Source organism: Thermobia domestica, chromosome 8 (genome assembly GCF_964235325.1).
Source record: "Thermobia domestica chromosome 8, izTheDome1.hap1.1, whole genome shotgun sequence".
Classification (NCBI taxonomy): Eukaryota; Metazoa; Arthropoda; class Insecta; order Zygentoma; family Lepismatidae; genus Thermobia; species Thermobia domestica.
In genome coordinates, this window is record NC_137461.1 from 21,627,760 (window position 1) to 21,646,456 (window position 18,697).

General features: G+C 37.0%; 2 protein-coding genes across 11 annotated transcripts in view; one reads left to right on the plus strand and one right to left on the minus strand.

Moving 5' to 3' along the window:
• The window catches only part of LOC145692771 (TRAF-type zinc finger domain-containing protein 1-like), a 66,283-nt gene extending 59,353 nt beyond the window's left edge, over positions 1-6,930 (minus strand). For 2 of the 5 annotated variants that reach the window (XM_081768232.1, XM_081768228.1), the window contains exon 1: positions 6,782-6,930. The gene's annotated coding sequence lies outside the window, so the exon portion shown is untranslated. Of the gene's footprint in view, positions 1-6,484; positions 6,723-6,781 lie in introns of those variants that run through there. The other 3 variants (XM_081768230.1, XM_081768231.1, XM_081768229.1) reach the window with 2 other exon arrangements.
• An 86-nt stretch (positions 6,931-7,016) lies between these two features.
• Tango2 (transport and golgi organization 2) overlaps positions 7,017-18,697 on the plus strand; it is a 40,674-nt gene continuing 28,993 nt past the window's right edge. For 3 of the 6 annotated variants that reach the window (XR_014132637.1, XR_014132638.1, XM_081768233.1), the window contains exon 1: positions 7,226-7,361. Coding sequence is in view for 2 of the 6 variants with exons in the window: in XM_081768233.1 (XP_081624359.1) it covers positions 7,319-7,361 (43 nt within the window). In the remaining 4 variants the exon portion in view is untranslated. Of the gene's footprint in view, positions 7,181-7,225; positions 7,439-18,697 lie in introns of those variants that run through there. The other 3 variants (XM_081768237.1, XM_081768236.1, XM_081768235.1) reach the window with 3 other exon arrangements.

Consider the following 18,697-nt stretch of genomic DNA (forward strand, 5'->3'; position numbering starts at 1 on the left):
TGGGCAACATGGAAATTTTATAACTTTTCTCTCGCTTGGGAGAGCTGTTTTATACTTTGATAAGGCCTCTTCTTCGTAACTGCATCTAGATATTCTATCCTTGGTCTTCTTTTTCCTTTCCCTCTATCAGCACAGTGATCCAATCGGAGTGACAAATAAGATGGCCAAGCATGTTGTTTCTCCTTTTTCCTATTATCTTCATGATCTGTTGTCCTTCATTCGCGTTCTTTAATACGTCTTCATTCCTTTTCCTTTCGGTACATGATATGCGCAGCATTCTGCGCCAACACCACATTTTAAATGCTTCCAGCTTTTCTCAATGTCCACGTCTCTGATCCGTACAGCGCCACGCTCCATACCAATGTCTTAATAAATCGTTTACGAACGTCCAGCGACACATTTCTTGATGTTAGTAGTCCTCTTTTCCTATTGAATGCTTGTTAAGCCTGTGCTATTCAGAAACTTACGTCTTTTTCACTTCTTCCGTCCGAGGATATTAGACTTCCTACATAGGGGAACGTCTTAACGTCTTCGAGTTTCTCTCTATCTAGCCATACGTTTGTTCCTGCTCTTGTGCATTTTATCACTTTCATTTTCTTCTTATTTATCTTCATTTTGCATGTTTTTTCCAGTTGGTCGTCCAACTTTGAAAGTGTTTCCTGCATGTCCTCATCGTTCTCCACTATCAATGCTATGTCATAAGAAAAGCTTATTGTGCTGAAAACCGACCATTTACTTTTACGCCTTTCTCGTTTTTATCCAAGCATTCTTTCATAGCCTCTTCTATATGACGTTGAACAGGAGAGGTGAAAGTCCACATCCTTGCCTCACTCCTTTACTTATTCTTGCTTCCTTCTGACCTCTTCCTATAACAGCTGTCTGGTTCCTATAAAGTTGGTATATTATTCTTCTGTCTGTAATTTACTCTTAGCTTCTTCAACGCTCTGAACATGATATTCCAATCTCCGTTGTCAAAACCTTTCTCTATATCTACAAATGCTATCACCATTGGTTTGTTTATTCTGATGTGCTGTCCCATGATCAACTGTAGACTCAGTGTTGCTTCTCTTGTCCCCTTTTCCTCCTCAATCCAAACTGGTCCTCTGATAACTGTTTTTCGATCTTCCCCTCTATTCGTTGTGCGACAATTTTGCAAAATATTTTTGATGCGTGGGAAAGCAAACTTAACGTTCTATGTTCTTCGCATTTCCGTGCGCCTTTCCTCTTCGGGATAGGTACCAATATACTTTTCTCGAAGTATCTTGGTATTTTTCCCGAGATATACATTTCATTAATAAGATTAAATAGTTTCTTCTTTGTTGCTATTCCGAGATTCTTAATCACTTCTATTGGTATTTGATCTATTCCTGGGGCTTTACCATGTTGCATTTTCTCCAAAGCATTGTCAAAGTCGCACTGTAAAATTGATGGTCCTAATTCATTTTCATCCACGTCTTCTTCCTTCTCTATCTCTTCTTCGTTCACTCTGTCTCCTTTGTAGAGTTCTTCAATGCATTCCTTCCATCTTCTTGTTATCTGCTCCTCTTCTATTAGCGTTGTTCCGTCCTTGTCTTTGATAACGTCTGTGCGTTTCCTTTTTTTCACCGAACTGTCTTTTAACCTTCTATATACCGTTTCTGTATTGCCTTTGACTATATTTTCCTCAATTTCTTTGCATAAATTATTTATCCTGTTTTCTCTGGCCTTCTTTACTTCTCTGTTGATGTGATTTCTGCACCTTCTGTATTCCTCTTCTTTGTTTGTTATCTTGAACTATCTTCTTTGCTCCATCATTTCCAATATTTCTGCTGTTATCCAGGGTTTATATTGGGTTCTCGTTTCTCTTCCTATATACTTGTCGGCAACTTTTTAAATCCCTGCTTCCATCGCTTCCCATTTCGAGTCGATATCTTCACCTGCTAAAGCTATCGTAGACGTCTCTTTGTCTGTCGCATTTGCAAATTCCTTTTTCATGTTTTCATCTCTTCTTAGCTTGATTGTGTTCCATCTTTTCTTTAGTGGTACCACTCGTTTCTTCTTTAGTCGGCGTTCGCTCTTCATCAAAACTAAATTATGGTCTGAGTCAACGTCTGCTCCTGGGTAACTCTTACTGTTCTTCACTTGATTTCTAAATGCTTGTCGGACTAGTATATAGTTTATTTTATATCTTTCTTTGCCTACTGGTTTTGTCTATGTGTATCTTCTTCTTAGTAAGTTGTTCGAAGAGAGTGTTCGTTACAGTCAAATTATGGCTTTTGCAGAACTCAATTAATCGTGTGCCTCTCGCATTTCTTTCTCCTAGGCCGAAATTCCCAGTTACATTCTTTTCTTTGGCTTCGCCGACTACTGCGTTCCAGTCATCCATGATGATTAAATGATCCTGGTCTTCAACTTTCATCAATACTTCTATTTGCTCATAGATTTCTTCAACTTCCTTATCTTTGTAGCTTGATGAAGGCATATATACTTGGATTATCATCATATTCCTAGGTTCGGTTGCTATCTTCAACATTACTATCCTTTTATTGTATTTCCAGCTGTCTATAACCTTCTTATTGCAATGAAACTATCATATGAGTGAAAAAAAAAAAGAAAAGAAAGAAGTTAGCTCAATGGTTTTAAAAAAGAATATATCAAAAAGGATTTTTTGACATTATTTTCTGGTGATAAAATATATGTGTACTTAAGTTAAGATAACAAAAGAATTTTGGAATAAACAGTCACACTTATTGTGGACTAATGAGGTTCTCCGGCAGTCACGTAGCGTAAGAAGTAATTAAGTGAACAAACAAGGCTGTTACGGAGAACCTCAGGGTCTGGCTGACGAAACTAATACAATATAAAAAGGTAAGGGAGAGCACAACCAACGCATCTCTCAGCAACCAACCAAGATCTGCAATAACATGGGTGGTGTACCAGCATACTTAATGTAAGTTGTATTTTTCATTTTCATAACTTGCTGTCATTCATATAAGGCTCTAAGCTGGACGAATGGTCTCCTGCGAGAGAACATAATCTAAATTTGTAATTGTAACATCTAATTCATGTAAAATAAAGTCTTGCTTGTTGAAAAAGGAAATTATTAATCTATTAATTATCATCTGACAGGCAAGAGATCACTAACTACCGAATTATTTTAACATTATTCAAGACAAAACCAACTCCTGCCGTACTGTTTGCAGCTCCTGAGTAAATCATTCTGAAGTCCCAGCTTCAAATGTCTCCTCCATCAGGCCATCTAACTTCGCTGATTCCCAAGATATCAATCTTCATGCGTTCCATTTCTTTCTTTTCAGGTTTTCCAGTTTTCCACACTGTAACAGCGACCACACATTCCAGGTTTCTATCCTGCAGGGTTTCGTTTGACGATGACCGAGGCAGCCCTGCTGTGTTTCCCTCCACTGCCAGTGACGAACCTCTGTATAACAGTGGTGTCGTATTCCCTAATATTACGTTCTCTTATTTCTCTTTCCATGTTGTTTTCTAGGGACTGAGTAAAGCGGTGGCGTCTCAGGTCCTTCCACCTAGCAGTGAAACAGCCATAGAGGATATCCTGTCCCTGCCTGTTTTTGTTCACATCTGAGTCTTGCCGATGTCAATCATCTTCAGCCTCAGTGTAGTAATGGTAGAGCTGCTGCCCACTACCATATCTCTCTTAGTTTGGCTTCTACACCTAAAGACCTGTCCGGCATGGGAAGCCTTCTGACAGCGAAGCTATCTCCGGCATAGCTATTGGGATCATTAGAGTACGCAAGCCCTCCCACTGCGGCAAGCTGGAGATATTGAGGGAGGGTGTTTCAAATTTATAAAGAAATATCTTATGTTACTCCAAAAGAGTAAGGCACAAGTACTCAATATATATGGAGATGTCATGTCACCTGTCACATCCGTAATAATGTGGAAAAAAATGTAAGCTATTCACTACGTAATATTTCATAACGAAGCTATGTTGAACTAAATTCCTAAGTAAATACAAAATGTTACATGTTCCGTAACATACAATACTGCAAAGGCTCTTCCACAATTAACCCTTTTAAGATCTTGGGTTTTTGGGGTATTTTTTTAGACTTTCAGTCAAGCAGTTACTGCATCGTTACTATTTATCCTAGGATCATGGTTCATACCTCATTCTCTTGAGAATAAAGCACGCTTTCAAATGGTACCATTTACATGCCCATACCATATACAAGGAGAGGGAAAATTGAGGTGAAAGGGGTAATTTTGGAGATTTTTTTTTTTTGTCACACTTTGGGCTCGTCTGGAATCACCCTGTGTGAACGTAGAAATCTGAAAAAAAAAAAAATCTGATAAATACTACTCGGTATATTCAATGTCTACCAAATTTCAAGCTTCTATCTTCAATAGTAAGGGCGGGAAAAATTGATCAAGAATCCCCACAATGCCCCAGATTATCGCAAAAGACTGATCCTGGGTAAAAAATTCCCATATATACTCTAGACATCCATATTTACTCTAGAATCATGGTTCGTTCATTATCCTCTTCAGAATAGAACTGACTTTCAAGCGGTACCATTCACATGTCTCCATCATGTATCTGAGGCGAAAAAATCGCGAAGAAAGGGATGTTTTTGGTTAAAATATCCCTTTTTTCAACTTTTTGCCCCTCTGGACCTCCTGTTTTAACGCTGAGATCTGAAAAATCTGATAAATACTACTCGGTGCACTAAATGTTTGTGTAAAATTTCTATTTTCTACGTGCAAAAGTAAGCCCGCAAAAAAAAAAAAAAAAACACCCACAATACCCCATATTCCCGTATAAAACAGGATCTTAGGTAAAAATTCTCTGAGACATCCCTAATTATCTTAGGATCATAGTTTCCACCTCATTCTCTTCAGAATAGTACTGCCTTTCACACCGTACCATTCACATGTCTCCATCATGTATCTGAGGCGGGAAAATAGTGAAAAATGGGATTTTTTGGTTAAAAATAGTCCCTTATTTTACCTTTTTGCCCCTCTGGATCCCCCTTGTGCTAACGCAGAGATCTGAAAAAAATTCTGACAAATACTATTCGGTGGACTGAATGTTCGTGCAAAATTTCAATCCTCCAGGTGCAAAAGTAAGCCCGCCAAAAAATAATGAAAATAGGCCTAACAAATAATTAGTCAATATTATTTAGTAGTTATGACGTCATCACCTTCTATGTCTCGGCGCAGGAAGGCGTGAAATCATACGGAACGTATACTACAATGCCCCTAGACTTGAAAAACAAAAAAGGTCGAAAAAACTCAAATAGAGAGTTATAACGCAAAGTACCATACAACTCCTTGTGGTACAAATTGTTACAAAGATCTTAAAAGAGTTAAGGGAACGCATTGTGTTTTCACTATCTTCGTTTAAGCGTATAGCTACCGTCGCGGATTGCGTCGGTTCCCCACGGATGCATCCGAGCTTGCCCACCTGCTTCACCCTGCGTTTACTTGGCAAACTTCCGGTTAGATACAATTCTTTCTTTTAGTGGCTACCTAGCACAGGTTCGTTGGTGGTTCTTCCATTATCGTTTTTATTACATATATCTGCATCAAGGAATACAACTCCCGCTATAAGAATTCATAAAATAGCGTAGTGAAAGCGCACCTCATGATAAAAGAAATACATAACTCATTCATATATAGTTCGGTAAACAAAAATAGCACGAATATTTCAATAAAGAAATTAACAATGATGAAAATAAATAGTAGTAAAAAAAAAAAAAAACAGACCAACTAGACCTTACAATGTACTAGTATTGGATCATTACTAGTACATAAATACATAAATAAAAAAATCACAGCAAACTTAAGAAGTCAAAATTTCCAACATTAAAAAGAAAGGTAATAGTAGACATGAGAACCCCCTGATCTGCGTTTCTTCTGTGTTCTATTACCATTTCTACATGAAATACCATAAATTTTCTACGTAGTACAATAGTAAGAAGTATCCATGTGCACAAGACATGCGATATGCGTTAAATCCCCCCCCACACACACACACAGACACAGTCATAGATAAAGTACAAGGGCACTACACATGCAGATATAAAGTACAGGTACGTTCTTTTTTATTTTCGTATCAGTCGATAAGTAAATAAAAGTCGCTTTGTTACCCCCTTTGTAAGTTCGTACATACTCAATGAATAATCCCTAAAAGTATGAGCGTCCTGCTCCTTCGGGAACTGATGCAGCTTCATGTATACTATATCCAAAAGAAAATTAAACTGTTGGCTATGTTTACAGGAATATTTAAAATATCATATGAATAAGAAATGTTATACCTAAAACTTTACATTAATCTAATTACAAGAAAATAGTACTTTTGAAGTGTTCTTGAGAATGGAAATAACACTTTAAACCTCCAGTAATCACTTCAATACTACTGTCTCATTACACATCTCATACAATCTAAACGAAATGAATTTATTATTAATTTTATCTAATCTTACGAATTCTGAACTCTTTATTAGTTCGACCTTACGTTACTTACGCAGGGAATTTCCCGATTGTGCATCTTTTGAGCTCGTTAACTTTATTTCGATTTGTTTCCCCAGCTACCACCCATGTGAACTTACACACACTTACTGAACATTGTATCATTCTTTGTAGAAACTTTGCTAATGGCACTTTTACACACACACACTCACACATCAACAGATACTTAAAAATACTCTATCGATAGAGTTCCACTCATTTCTTCTAATAGATCGCAGCAGGAAAGCTCCCCCTTGAACAATACCTCCAAGGTGAAGTTACTAGTAATGTAACAAAGTAATTAATTACTCACCAATGATAAGTTATATAAACACTAATAATTGGATAAATCTACGAAATAAATTACAATAGATTTAAGAATTCTGACTTCGAACCGTAGCAAACATTTGTCTGTTTGTATCTCATTCCATCAACCAACACAACCGGAAACGTTCGCCGAAGAAATTACTATTAGTGCCATCTACTTCCGGCAAGCGAATTAAATCAGCTGATTGTACGAATGACGGCTAGTCATTACTGTAAATAATATATACCGCAAAATCAGCTGTTTTTTTTTTTCTAGACGAAGAAACTCAAAATGACGTTGACCCCAAAAGAATGTAATATTTTTAGCTTTGCTATGTGATAATGTTTGATGCAATCAATTTTCTTTCGATAAGTTAGCAACAAAATAGATAAATTCCTGTTTAAGGTTAGTTTTTTTAAAATTTATTTTTTAAAGGCAATTTTAACTATTGTTTGGAATAATCATAAGCTATTGTTTAAATTTAGAAAGCTGAGAGTCATAAGTTAAATTTCCATAATGTAAGTAAACTGCTAGTAAGATTGGATGGAGACAGGCGTTAAGTGGAATCATTTGGCCTTTGAACAAGGTATATTACGAAACTAACTTATAAATCTTAACTTATCAGGGCAATGACTTACGAAATGAACTACTCATTTTGCATAGGTGTGTTTCTTTCAGCTTTAACTGAAAGGTTTGTTCTTTTTTTGTGTGTGTGCAGATTGAAGATAACCTAGTACAACAGGTTAAATTATTAGCTAACATAGAAACAATATTTGCAAGTTTGCATATTTCTATAGGCAGCATATTCCTAAACGTGCAGTTCAAGTTTAAGCACAACACGCGAAATAGTAATTGAAAAATTAGATTTTTTTCACTAATTTTCTTCTTATCCTTCAAAGTTCTAGAAGATTTAGAAGTTCTTAGCATAGATAAAGTTCAAGGAGGCTACCAGAAGTAATTGTTGAAAAATTACAATTCTTTCACTATCTGGTTACAAATACAGCATCCAGACATGCCGTAAAAGTATATTGCAAAAAAAAAAAAAAAAACGTACTAGGGGAACGCTAACAGCAAGAATGCTTTCAGGTCAGCGCGGGGTGAAGCTGGTGGGCTTTAGCTAGGGGGGATCGTGTTGTGGGCCTGAACATTAGCGTGGTTAGATTTAAGTACACCACATTTTGCAAAATTTTACGGGTAAGATGCAATACTCTGCACAGAAAAACGTGCTTATATGGAACAAGTTTCTATAAGCGACTAAATTCTGTAGTAAGTAATTCGAGTTGATTCATGTTTACAGGTGTAGGGTTATAGTGTGAAACAATTGCAAATGCTATACGACCGTTGAATTAGAAAGTATGTATAAACAAGGGGTTTATTTTATTTATTTATTTCATTTTCCGCCGTAAGAACTTAGCGTTCATGGCTTCGTCAAGAGATACAGTTACTATTACAAGTTATAATAATAATAATTGCAACAGATACGCCACAATTAGTAATACAAATATTAAAAAAATAATATATAATAATACAATATATAAAGTAATAATACAAAATATATACGTAACAATAAAACTTAAACTAAAAGTGTATTTTTAGAGAAAATATAAATTTACCTTGTTTTATATATTTTAAAATTCAAATAAATCTTAATATTTACATTATAAAGAAAGATCACAGTGAAAATATTCATCTAAACCATAGAAAAGATGTTTGAGTAACAGTAACTTGAGGTGTCTTTTAAACTGCAAGTTTGGCATTCGTTTGACACGATCTGGTAATTTATTATAAAGTTTTATTCCTATGTGGTGTAACGAATTTTGAGTTCTTGTTAGACGGAAATTTTCGATATGAATATGATTGGTTGTTCTTGTGTTGTATTGGTGTAGGTCCCAATTGAGTTGAAAGTTTCTTTTATTCATATGTATGAATGATTTTGTTTCTAGAATGTATATACACGGCAATGGTAATATTTTAAGTTTCTGAAACAGTGGTCTACTTGGTATATGAAACGGGACTGATAACATTATTCGTAACATTTTCTTCTGCATAGTAAACACTTTCTTTGCATAACAAGTATTACCCCAGAAAATGATTCCATATGATAGGATTGACTGGATCAATCCAAAATAAATTGTTTTCAATGTTTCTGTAGTTAGAATCTTACTAACTTTACGTATAAGATATATTTTCGCGCTTAGTTTCCTCAACAAATCATTCACGTGATCGTCCCATGTTAACTTAGAGTCTAATTTTAACCCTAAATTTACAAGTGTCAGATACCTGTATGAGTTCCCCGTCTATACGTATTGATGTATATTTAGAGAGTTCAGTTTTCCTTCATTGAAACTCATTATAGTTGTTTTCGCTGTATTTAAGTTAAGTTGGTTTACTTTTATCCATTCTGTAATTTTATCTGTCGTGTTCTTAAATATGAATTCCTCGGAGCAAATGTTATCTGGAATTTCGACTAAAATGTTTGTATCATCCGCAAAAAGTACGCTTTTGTTTGGAACTATATAATCAGGAAGATGGTTAATGTATATAAGGAAAAGTATAGGACCTAATATTGATCCTTGTGAAACTCCGTGCCTAATGTGTCTTACCTCTGACTTGGTTGGACCTATTTCTACATATTGCATGCGGTTAGTCAAATAGGAGTGGAACCATAAATTAGCATGACCTCTAATACCATAACTACGCAATTTATTCAATAAAATTTTGTGATTAACAAGGTCAAAGGCTTTTGTGAGATCCAGAAAAATTCCATATATTTTATTTCTTCTCTCGCTTTATATATATCACTTAGAAAAGCAACTACAGCATTGTTAATTGATTTGCACTTCCTAAACCCGAATTGGCTCTTCGTGAAGATATTATTCTTTTCCAAAAAGGGCACCAATCTGTTATACATAACTTTTTCTAAAATTTTGGAGAAAACAGATAGAATAGAGATAGGACGATAATTTCCTGGGTCAGTAGTTGATCCTTTTTTGTGTATAGGTCTTATTTTTGCAAGTTTAAGATCTTCTGGAAATGTTCCCGTTTCAAGAGAGGAATTGCATATATCAGTCAACGGTATAAGAAAATATTCGGCACACATTTTAAGCAAATAATAAGGAATATCGTCGGGCCCAGAAGATTTTTTCGTCTTCATTTTTTTAATAATCGATCTTATTTCTAACTCTGTGGTAGGTATTAAGTATATAGATACAGAATTACTAGATAATTTTATGTTGTTAGTCTTTTCAGACTCAGAATTTGAATATGTTTTCGCAACGTTGGGAAAACAATCATTAAGTAGGTTATATTAGGTATTGTTTCCGCCGGCTATGTATATCTGTACGATGTACAAAACCAGCGTTTTATTTTGTCCAACAGGTAAGGCACGTACTAACGTGAGAAATAAAATGAGATTTCGCTATCCTTGCTTACGCGCATACCTACTGTCGCTGACGCGCCTCTTCCCTACGGATGAATCCTCGCGCTGTCTTCCTCGTCCTCACCGGGCTTTGGTTAGATGGCATTCGTGTTTTAGTGGTCAAAAGCACAGGTTGGTTTATTTTTTGCACTGGAGTTTTTACGACATATGTCCAAACGTAAATCGTGAAAGAATACTAATTTTTTTTATAATTATTTATGGTTGCTGCTTGAACTTCATCTGTGCTAAGTAAGATGTTGTCATGTCGAATGTTTTGGAGGACAATAAGGAGAAAATTAATGAACGAACTAAAATTTTTCAATCATTACTGGAAATGCTGTACGTAAACTTGACCTGAACGTAGTTGAATTCGAAAACTAGTTATAGTAGTTGTTAAGGTAGTTGCAGATGGATTTTGGCTATTGTCGAAATGTGTATGAAGGAATGTTTTCATTCTCACGTGATTTTGTTTTTAAAATGCAGATAAAGAATATAGGTTGCGTGTTTTTTTCTGTTTTTTAATTTACAGATAAAATTTGTTAATTTTCAAACCAAGAGGGAGCGTGGTGCCTCAGTGGTAGAGCGCTAATCTAAGTGGTTTGGGGTCCTGGCCAAGAATTTTATTTCGCCTCAGGATTTTATTTTCAAATACTTTCAGTCTATGTTATGAAGCATTCTCGAAGTAAAAGACCATGTTTCGTAAACATGCAGCATAATTGGCCTAATTATCGTTTTCGAAATTTTAAGCTTTACAAATTTCGAAAGAATTCGCGAGCACAAAAAAAAAAAAAAAAAAAAACCTTCGGACATAATAACAATATCAATTTCCTGCTTTCAGCCGACATTTAATTTCTTCATAAATATGGGCTTAAATAATGGGGTTATGGGGCTTCACTGATAGAATGCTTACCTCTAGTGCGTGGGGCCCTGGTTCGATACCCGGGCAAGTAAGTTTGTGATGGCCAAGAAGTCATTGTTCGTATAGGCTTATTGAATATAACGCAGTGGTATTCAGCGTGTATATTTTGTACAGATAATATAGTGGAACCGTGCTAAAACGGCAGTTAATGGTTTTCCATTGTGGAAGAAGTTGAATCGTGTCCTGTTTGTCAAGCTGTTAAGACAGTTGTGGTAGTCCGGTCATTTACCTTGTAGCCTCTTGAAGGGTTAGTAAAATCATCATCGCAAGGAGTGGAATTTTCCGCAATCTTAGATTATCACCAATCCCCCTACGCCAGTGATCACTAAATTGTACTCTCTCCCATTCTTGAAGTAATTATGAGTGTATTTAAGTGATTCGAAGTATAAGAATACAGTAAACGGACATAATAATAGTGATAAAATTTTAAGTGCTTTAAATCATCCATAATCTTAATATCGTGCTTAATGTGTGTGTGTGTTCATGTTATGTTTTCATATATATATATACAGGGTGTTTCAAAACAACATCGACAACGTTTGAGAGGTGATTCCTCACACCAAGATAAGACAAAAAATATAGACGAACTTGATTGCACAAATGCTTACTTTCAGAGTTATAGGCTGCCGAATAAAAATGAAAAAATGAACTTTAAAAGTCCATAGTTCCATAACTGTGGAACTACCGTAGCCGGATCAAGATTTCACTTAGGAACTAATATGTGCGCTAGCCCAAAATACAAGTTTCAAAATCCTAAGATACTCACGCAACAATTTTTGTAGAGAGAGTTTGGCTACGGGCATATAATTTGAAGTACTCAACAACTATCTCTATAAAAATTGTTGCGCAAGTACCGCAGGATTCTGAAACTTGGATATTTGAATAGAGCACACATTAGTTCCTAAGTGAAGTCTTGATATATATAAGGGTCGTTCAAGGTTGACCGGGATTTTCGTACGTAAATAATCGATGAATGGCCGGATCATGATGAAACTTGCGGGTGATGTAATGTATTCCTTCTCGAGTAACTAGCGCCCGGCATGACGTATTTGGCGCATGCGCAGCAGTTGCAGCAAACATGGCGGCAAGCAGTGTCTGTGGAAAAGTGGTGTGTAATCAAATTTCTTGTGAAGGAGAAAGTTAAACTAGCTGAGATTTTCAGAAGATTGCAAGCACAGTATGGTGAACAAACGATGTCACGGGCAAGAGTGTAAGAATGGTGTGAACAGTTTCGCGAAGGACGGGAGCAGCTGACAAACGAAGCGCATGGACACATTCGCCCGACTGCAGTCACACCAGTGAATATTGCACGTGTTGAGCTAATGATTCTTGAGAACCGGCGAGTACTAGTGCGAAATATTGCTGCCGAGGTGAATTTCAGTGTCAGGAGTGTTGATACAATCATTCACGACCTCTTACGGTTCCGCAAAATCTGTGCAAGTTGGGTTCCCTGCCAGCTGACATTTGATCAGAAGTGGACACGCATGACGCTCTGTGGACAGATTCTGAATCGGTTTCGAGCCGAAGGAAATGAATTGTTGCAATCCATCATCACGTGTGATGAAACATGGTTGCGCAGTTCAACCCCAGAGACCCAAAGAAGCAGCAGGGATGGCGGTATAAAAGTTCTCCGCCGCCCAAGAAAAGCAAAACGCAGCCGTCCGCTGGAAAGATCATGGCAATTGTCTTCTGGGACATGAATTGTGTTATACATGTGGTTTTTCTGGACAAAGGGAGCACAATTGATGCCCAGTACTACTCCACATTGTTGAGTGGTGCTGTACGAAAATCCATTCGCAATAAAAGATCTGGGATGCATAGGCGCCTGAGCCATGGGGCAAAAGGGGACACTTCCCGGACTGGGGGGGCAAACATAGCAGTTTGGACCCCACTTTCGGGACAGCAAACAACATCCAAAAAGTGTTTGTCTTTCACGGAAAATTGCCTCTCAAATACAAAGCACTGAAATAAATTGCTAAGTGTTTATCGTATTTAATTTCTCTCTCTCTCTCTCTCTCTCTCTCTCTCTCTATATATATATATATATATATATATATATATATATATATATATATATATATTTTTTTTTTTTTTTTTTTTTTTTTTTTTTTTTTTTTAAGTGGTGTCAGGTTTTCATCTATAATGTTCAAGATGCATATGCTTGGGTCAAAATTAGTGAACCATACATAGGCAACAGCTGGAAAAGAAAAATTCAAGATTCTCAGATTATGGTAAACCATCGATACAAAGAGATAGATTCCAGCATTCTTTTAATGCTAGATCAGATTTAAAATGCACATGTCCAAAACAATGTGGAGGATTAAAACAACTGCAGATGGAAAAGTTGGTACAATAACCTGTCAATCACATATCCTCAGGGTGTCCCGTGCTCTATAGAAGAAAGAAAATGGTAGAAAAGCGAAGTAAGGTCAACTTCTGCCGGTGTCATGTGATGCGCTATTTGAATCGAAAGCAAAGTAGAGGAGGAGGGTGGGCACTTCTGCTATCGATTGACAGTCCATCTTGATCTGTTATCTTTTAACTTCCGAACAAAGCAAGTATAGGGTAAAAGATCCAGTAACATCTTGCTGCCTTGGATTATATTCGTACGATTGCACATGTGGATGGTAAGAAGGCCACACATCATTCTTACTTCCCTCCTTCTCTTTTATCTCCCCTTAGAGCAATCACATGAAAGAAGTATCTTTATAGTTTTTTTCTAAAAATTGAGACAAAAAAGAATGCAAGAGAGTTGTCATAGTTTTGGGACAGTATGTCTGTATTTCTGTATCATGCGGGTCTGGCTGGTGCTCTTTAATATCGGATCTTAAACTGTGGTGTGTTTGAGTCGAGACAAAATGTCTCTCTTGAAGTATTTTTAAAAACTTAGTGGCAGTAGTAGTGTCAATTCAAAAAGAAGTGGAGAGAACTCTTCACGTATGAGTGCTGCGCAGAGTACACTCGAAACTGGTGAATCATCTTGTATCATCAGTGAAGATAGCATTTCCAGTGTAAGTGTGGAATCGAGACCGGAAAGCTCAAATGTCAATAATGTGTCTGACAAATAACAGCTGTTTAACACATCGCACGTAGACAGTGATACTATAAAATTGCAAGATATTAGTGCTGCCAATCAACCACGTGATATTTCTTTCTCTCAATTGTATTTCGGTAAAGTATGCCGATGCTTTCGGGCTTGTTGGTTCGATAACTACCCTTGGCTTCATTGGGATCCATTGTCAGAGCGGGTGTTTTGTTTCACTTGCATTAAAGCTAGGAGAAAAATCTTGTTTCATTAAAAAAAAAAAAAAAAAAAAAAAAAAATTGGACGAAGGGTTTACTAATAGTGGTTTCAAGAACTGGAAAAAAAGCACTTGAAAAATTTTCTTGGCACAATAATTCTCATGTTGATCGAGAAGCAGCATTAAAATTAGTCCTTAGTGAAAAAGTGAACGTGAACAGTAAATTGAACAAACAAATAGCCGAAAATGTAGTGTTTGCGCAAAATGCTCTTCTTAAGGTGATTTCCTCAATTCGCTACCTGGCGAGACAGGGATTTGCTTTACGTGGACATTCTGAGGAAGCAGGAAACTTATACCAGCTTCTGCAGTTGAGAGCAGAGGATTCCGAAGATTTAAGCAAGTGGCTTCTTCGTCGAGATAAATGGCTCGGATATTACATTCAAAATGAAATTTTAGAACTTATTGCGCATCGTGGCATAGCATCTGATATTAAACGGCAAAAGTATTTTTCTCTTATTGTTGACGAAACTTCAGACATTTCATGTCAGGAGCAAGTGAGCTTGTGTATTCGTTATGTGAATGTGTATTCGTTGTGTATACGAGGATTTCATCGGTTTCTATAAAGTAAAAGGAATGGATGCATCTACATTAACAGCAGTGATTCCAGATGTGCTTCTACGAATGGATCTACCATTACAAAACTGCAGGGGACAGTGTTATGATGGAGCTAGTAATATGTCCGGTTGTTACTCTTGATTCCAAGGTGGGGGCGCGGTGGCTCAGTGGTAGAGCGTTCACCTCTGGTGCTTGGGGTCCCGGGTTCGATCCCAGCTCCCGCCAAGTGAACTTTGTGGTGGACAAACACCGTGCTCGTGGGTTTTCTCGGGGTTCTCCCGTTTCCTCCCACTTTCTTCATTCTACCATTTTCACTCATCTCTCATCATCACCGTCTCCTTTAGCCTAACCGGCATAACCGTGGGACGTAAAACTTAAAGATTTCATTTCATTTCATTTTTTGATTCCAAGCTAAAATAAAAGAAGTGCATCCAAAGGCGCTCTATATTCACTGTACTGCCCACTCTTTACATTTAGGGGGGCGCGGTGGCTCAGTGGTAGAGCGTTCACCTCCGATGCTTGGGGTCCCTGGTTTGATCCCAGCTCGCGCCGTGTGGGCTTTGTGGTGGACAAACACCGTGCTCGTGGGTTTTCCCGGGGTTCTCCCGTTTCCTCCCACTTTCTTCATTCCACCATTTCACTCATCTCTCATCATCACCGTCTCCTTTAGCCTAACCGGCATACCGTGGGACGTAAAACTTAAAGATTTCATTTTTCTTTACATTTAGCTTTACAGTGAGCAGCACGACAAATTCCTTGTATTAGAGATGTCTTGAATTCATGCATGCACCTGTAAATTTAATACGTGACTCACCGAAGCGTTTAGCTAATTTTACGAATATTCAGAAGGGCTTGTCGGAAACTAATTACAGTTGTTCTTCAAGTGTCTCGTTGAGACCTTTATGTCCGAACAGATGGACTGTAAAAGCTCTGTCATTCGACAGTGTTCTGAAGAACTACGCGCCGTTATTGGAAACCCTAAAAAATATACATGATGATGATACAAGTACAGGTGGTTCTGTCGCTGGTGGCTTGATGCGTAACATGAAGATCCGCTAAGATGGATGCCGCTAAGATTGTATTTGAGCTTTGTGAAGAACTGTGTATACTTCTACAACATCCTATTTTGTCTCTTTCTGAGGCTATTGACGCAGCGAAACAGACAAGAGATACTCTCACCAATCTCCGAACAGATGAACATTTTAACAGGGTTTGGACTAATGCTACAACGAAAAGAGTGTTGTTAGGCGTGGGAGAACCAACTCTGCCGCGTCAGCGAAAAATTCCGAGACGATTGGACGATGGCTCTCCGTAATGATGTGAAACACTTGTATAAAGTAGAAATCTGGTATAGACTATTGGATACAGTTTGTGGTGAGATCGAAAGACAATTTGACCAACAGGACATGAATACAGCGTTACACACAGAGAAACTTATTGTGAAAGCCGCATGTGATATACAATATGAAGAAGAACTGAGATATGTACTTGATACATATAACGATGATTTGAACGAACATAGACGTCGACTTCAACTAAGAATGTTCCGTGATATCGTTATAAACGATGCCACAGATGTTTCTTAGCAAGACGTCTTGATATCCTAAGTGGCATGGCGAATATGTAATACCTCTTCTCTGAAATTAAAATTTTGCTGCAACTACATTTACGTTTACCCGCTACAACGGCTACTGCTGAAAGAACGTTTTCAGCTCTGCGTCGATTAAAGACCTATCTTAGAAGCACTATGACTCAGAGTAGACTCAATCATGTAGCTGTTATTCAGATTCACCAGGAAAGACTTGACAAAGTAAATCTGCGTGATATAGCAAATGAATTCGTATTAAAGACAGAAATCCACAGAAAAGCATTTGGTTGTTTCTGAAGCCAAAACTGTTGTGTATATGTGATGTATTGGGAACTGCGAGTGATACTGATATAGTATGTGACTGACAAACACCGTGCTCGTGTATTTTCCGGGGTTCCCCCGTTTCCTCCCAGTTTCTTCATCCCACCATTTCATTCATTTCTCATAATCACCGTCTCCTTTAGCCTAACCGGCATAACCGTGGGACGTAAAACTTTAAGATTTCATTTCATTTTAGTATGTGACTTTTTTGGATGTATAAACAGCTTCTACTGTATGTTAAACATTTCGAACATTTGATGTTTATATATATTTTTACAAGACCAGGAAATGATCATTTTCAAGAAAGAAGACTTAAATTTACGTAAGTAATAAACATATTACTTTGTACCATGGTAGAGCAATGCAATAATTTACTATATAATTAGTTTGTTCTTGTATAATGCTTTCAAAAGGTAATATTCATTCCTAATTCGATTAGCAATGGTTGTTCATAGTGAAAAATTGTTTTGAGTTCTGGGCAAGTATTTTTTGTTGTGAAATTCATCGAATTATCGATGCCTTGTGTGGTAAAGAAGAGTTCCATGAGGAGGATCTTTTTTTTTAAAAAGAAATTTTATTTTGTGCGGTGAAATCTCCCAGTGTTTTCGGATAATGTTCCCATTAAGGTGTCGAAAATTTTAATCAACTGAAAACCACTAGTAATTGTGGTTAGCGCAATTTATTTGCTGATTGCACAATTTAATGTCATTGTTATCAGAACATTTATTTACAATAGTGGAGTCTTACGTAGAGAATTTGATAATGAGCTTGGTTTCCACTCAAGCGAATCCACTTTCAATTTTTAGAGGGTACAATCGGTCTAAAATGTGAGAAAATATACTGATAGATTTTCGTGGGTTTTCCCTGTTCTACCAATAGTCTTCCTTCCCGGTGATCGTCTTCTCGTACGAACAGCAACCATGATTGGTGTAGATCACAAATACAAATAAAAATTGAAACTATGCTTATCCTCAAAGCCAATGATACAAAGAATGATTATTTTAATAATAATAATAATAATAATATATTATATATTATAAATAATAATCTTATTATTATTAAATTCACTTAATCTTTATTGGCCAATTTTGTCCCCCCACTATTTACATGTGTTAAGCGTCTAAGCTGGGATGTCTGGAAATGTCATTCTTCTCCATGACAATGCCCGCTCTCATACGGCCAATGTGACAACAACAACTCTGGCCGAAATGTGCTGGAAAGTTCTGTCCCAACCCCCCTACAGTCTAGATTTAGTCCCTAGTGATTATCATTTGTTTGCACCCCTTAAAGACCTCTGAGAAGGAAGAAATTCACGACAGATGAAGCACTGCGGAACGATGTCCTCCAGTGGCTACGACAACAACCAAGTTGTTTCTACGCCAGAGGAATCAGGGAGCTGTCACAACGATGCGCACGGAGAATACTTTGAAAAGCTGATATAGTTTGGTGCTTCTTGTGGTATGTGTTTCCTCTGAAGTAATAAAAGCTCCGGTCAACCTTGAACGACCCTTATATATATATATATATATACATTCAGTATCCAGGTAACGTATTCTTTTTTTTTTTTTTATGGTTGTTGACTTTTCATGCGCTTTCTAGATCATTGCATGCACATTTATCAGTTGGGAGGGAAAAGAATTTTAGCTTCTCCATGTGTAAGATTTAAATCTAGTCTTTTCCTACGATTACGAATATTGAAAATGTCCAGTTCTCCGGCCACTTAGGGTATTCTTTGATTTTTTAAATTTTTTTTTAACATACTAGGTTCCCGAAGAGATATTAGCATGACCAAAGTATGTAACAACTACTACTGTTCCAG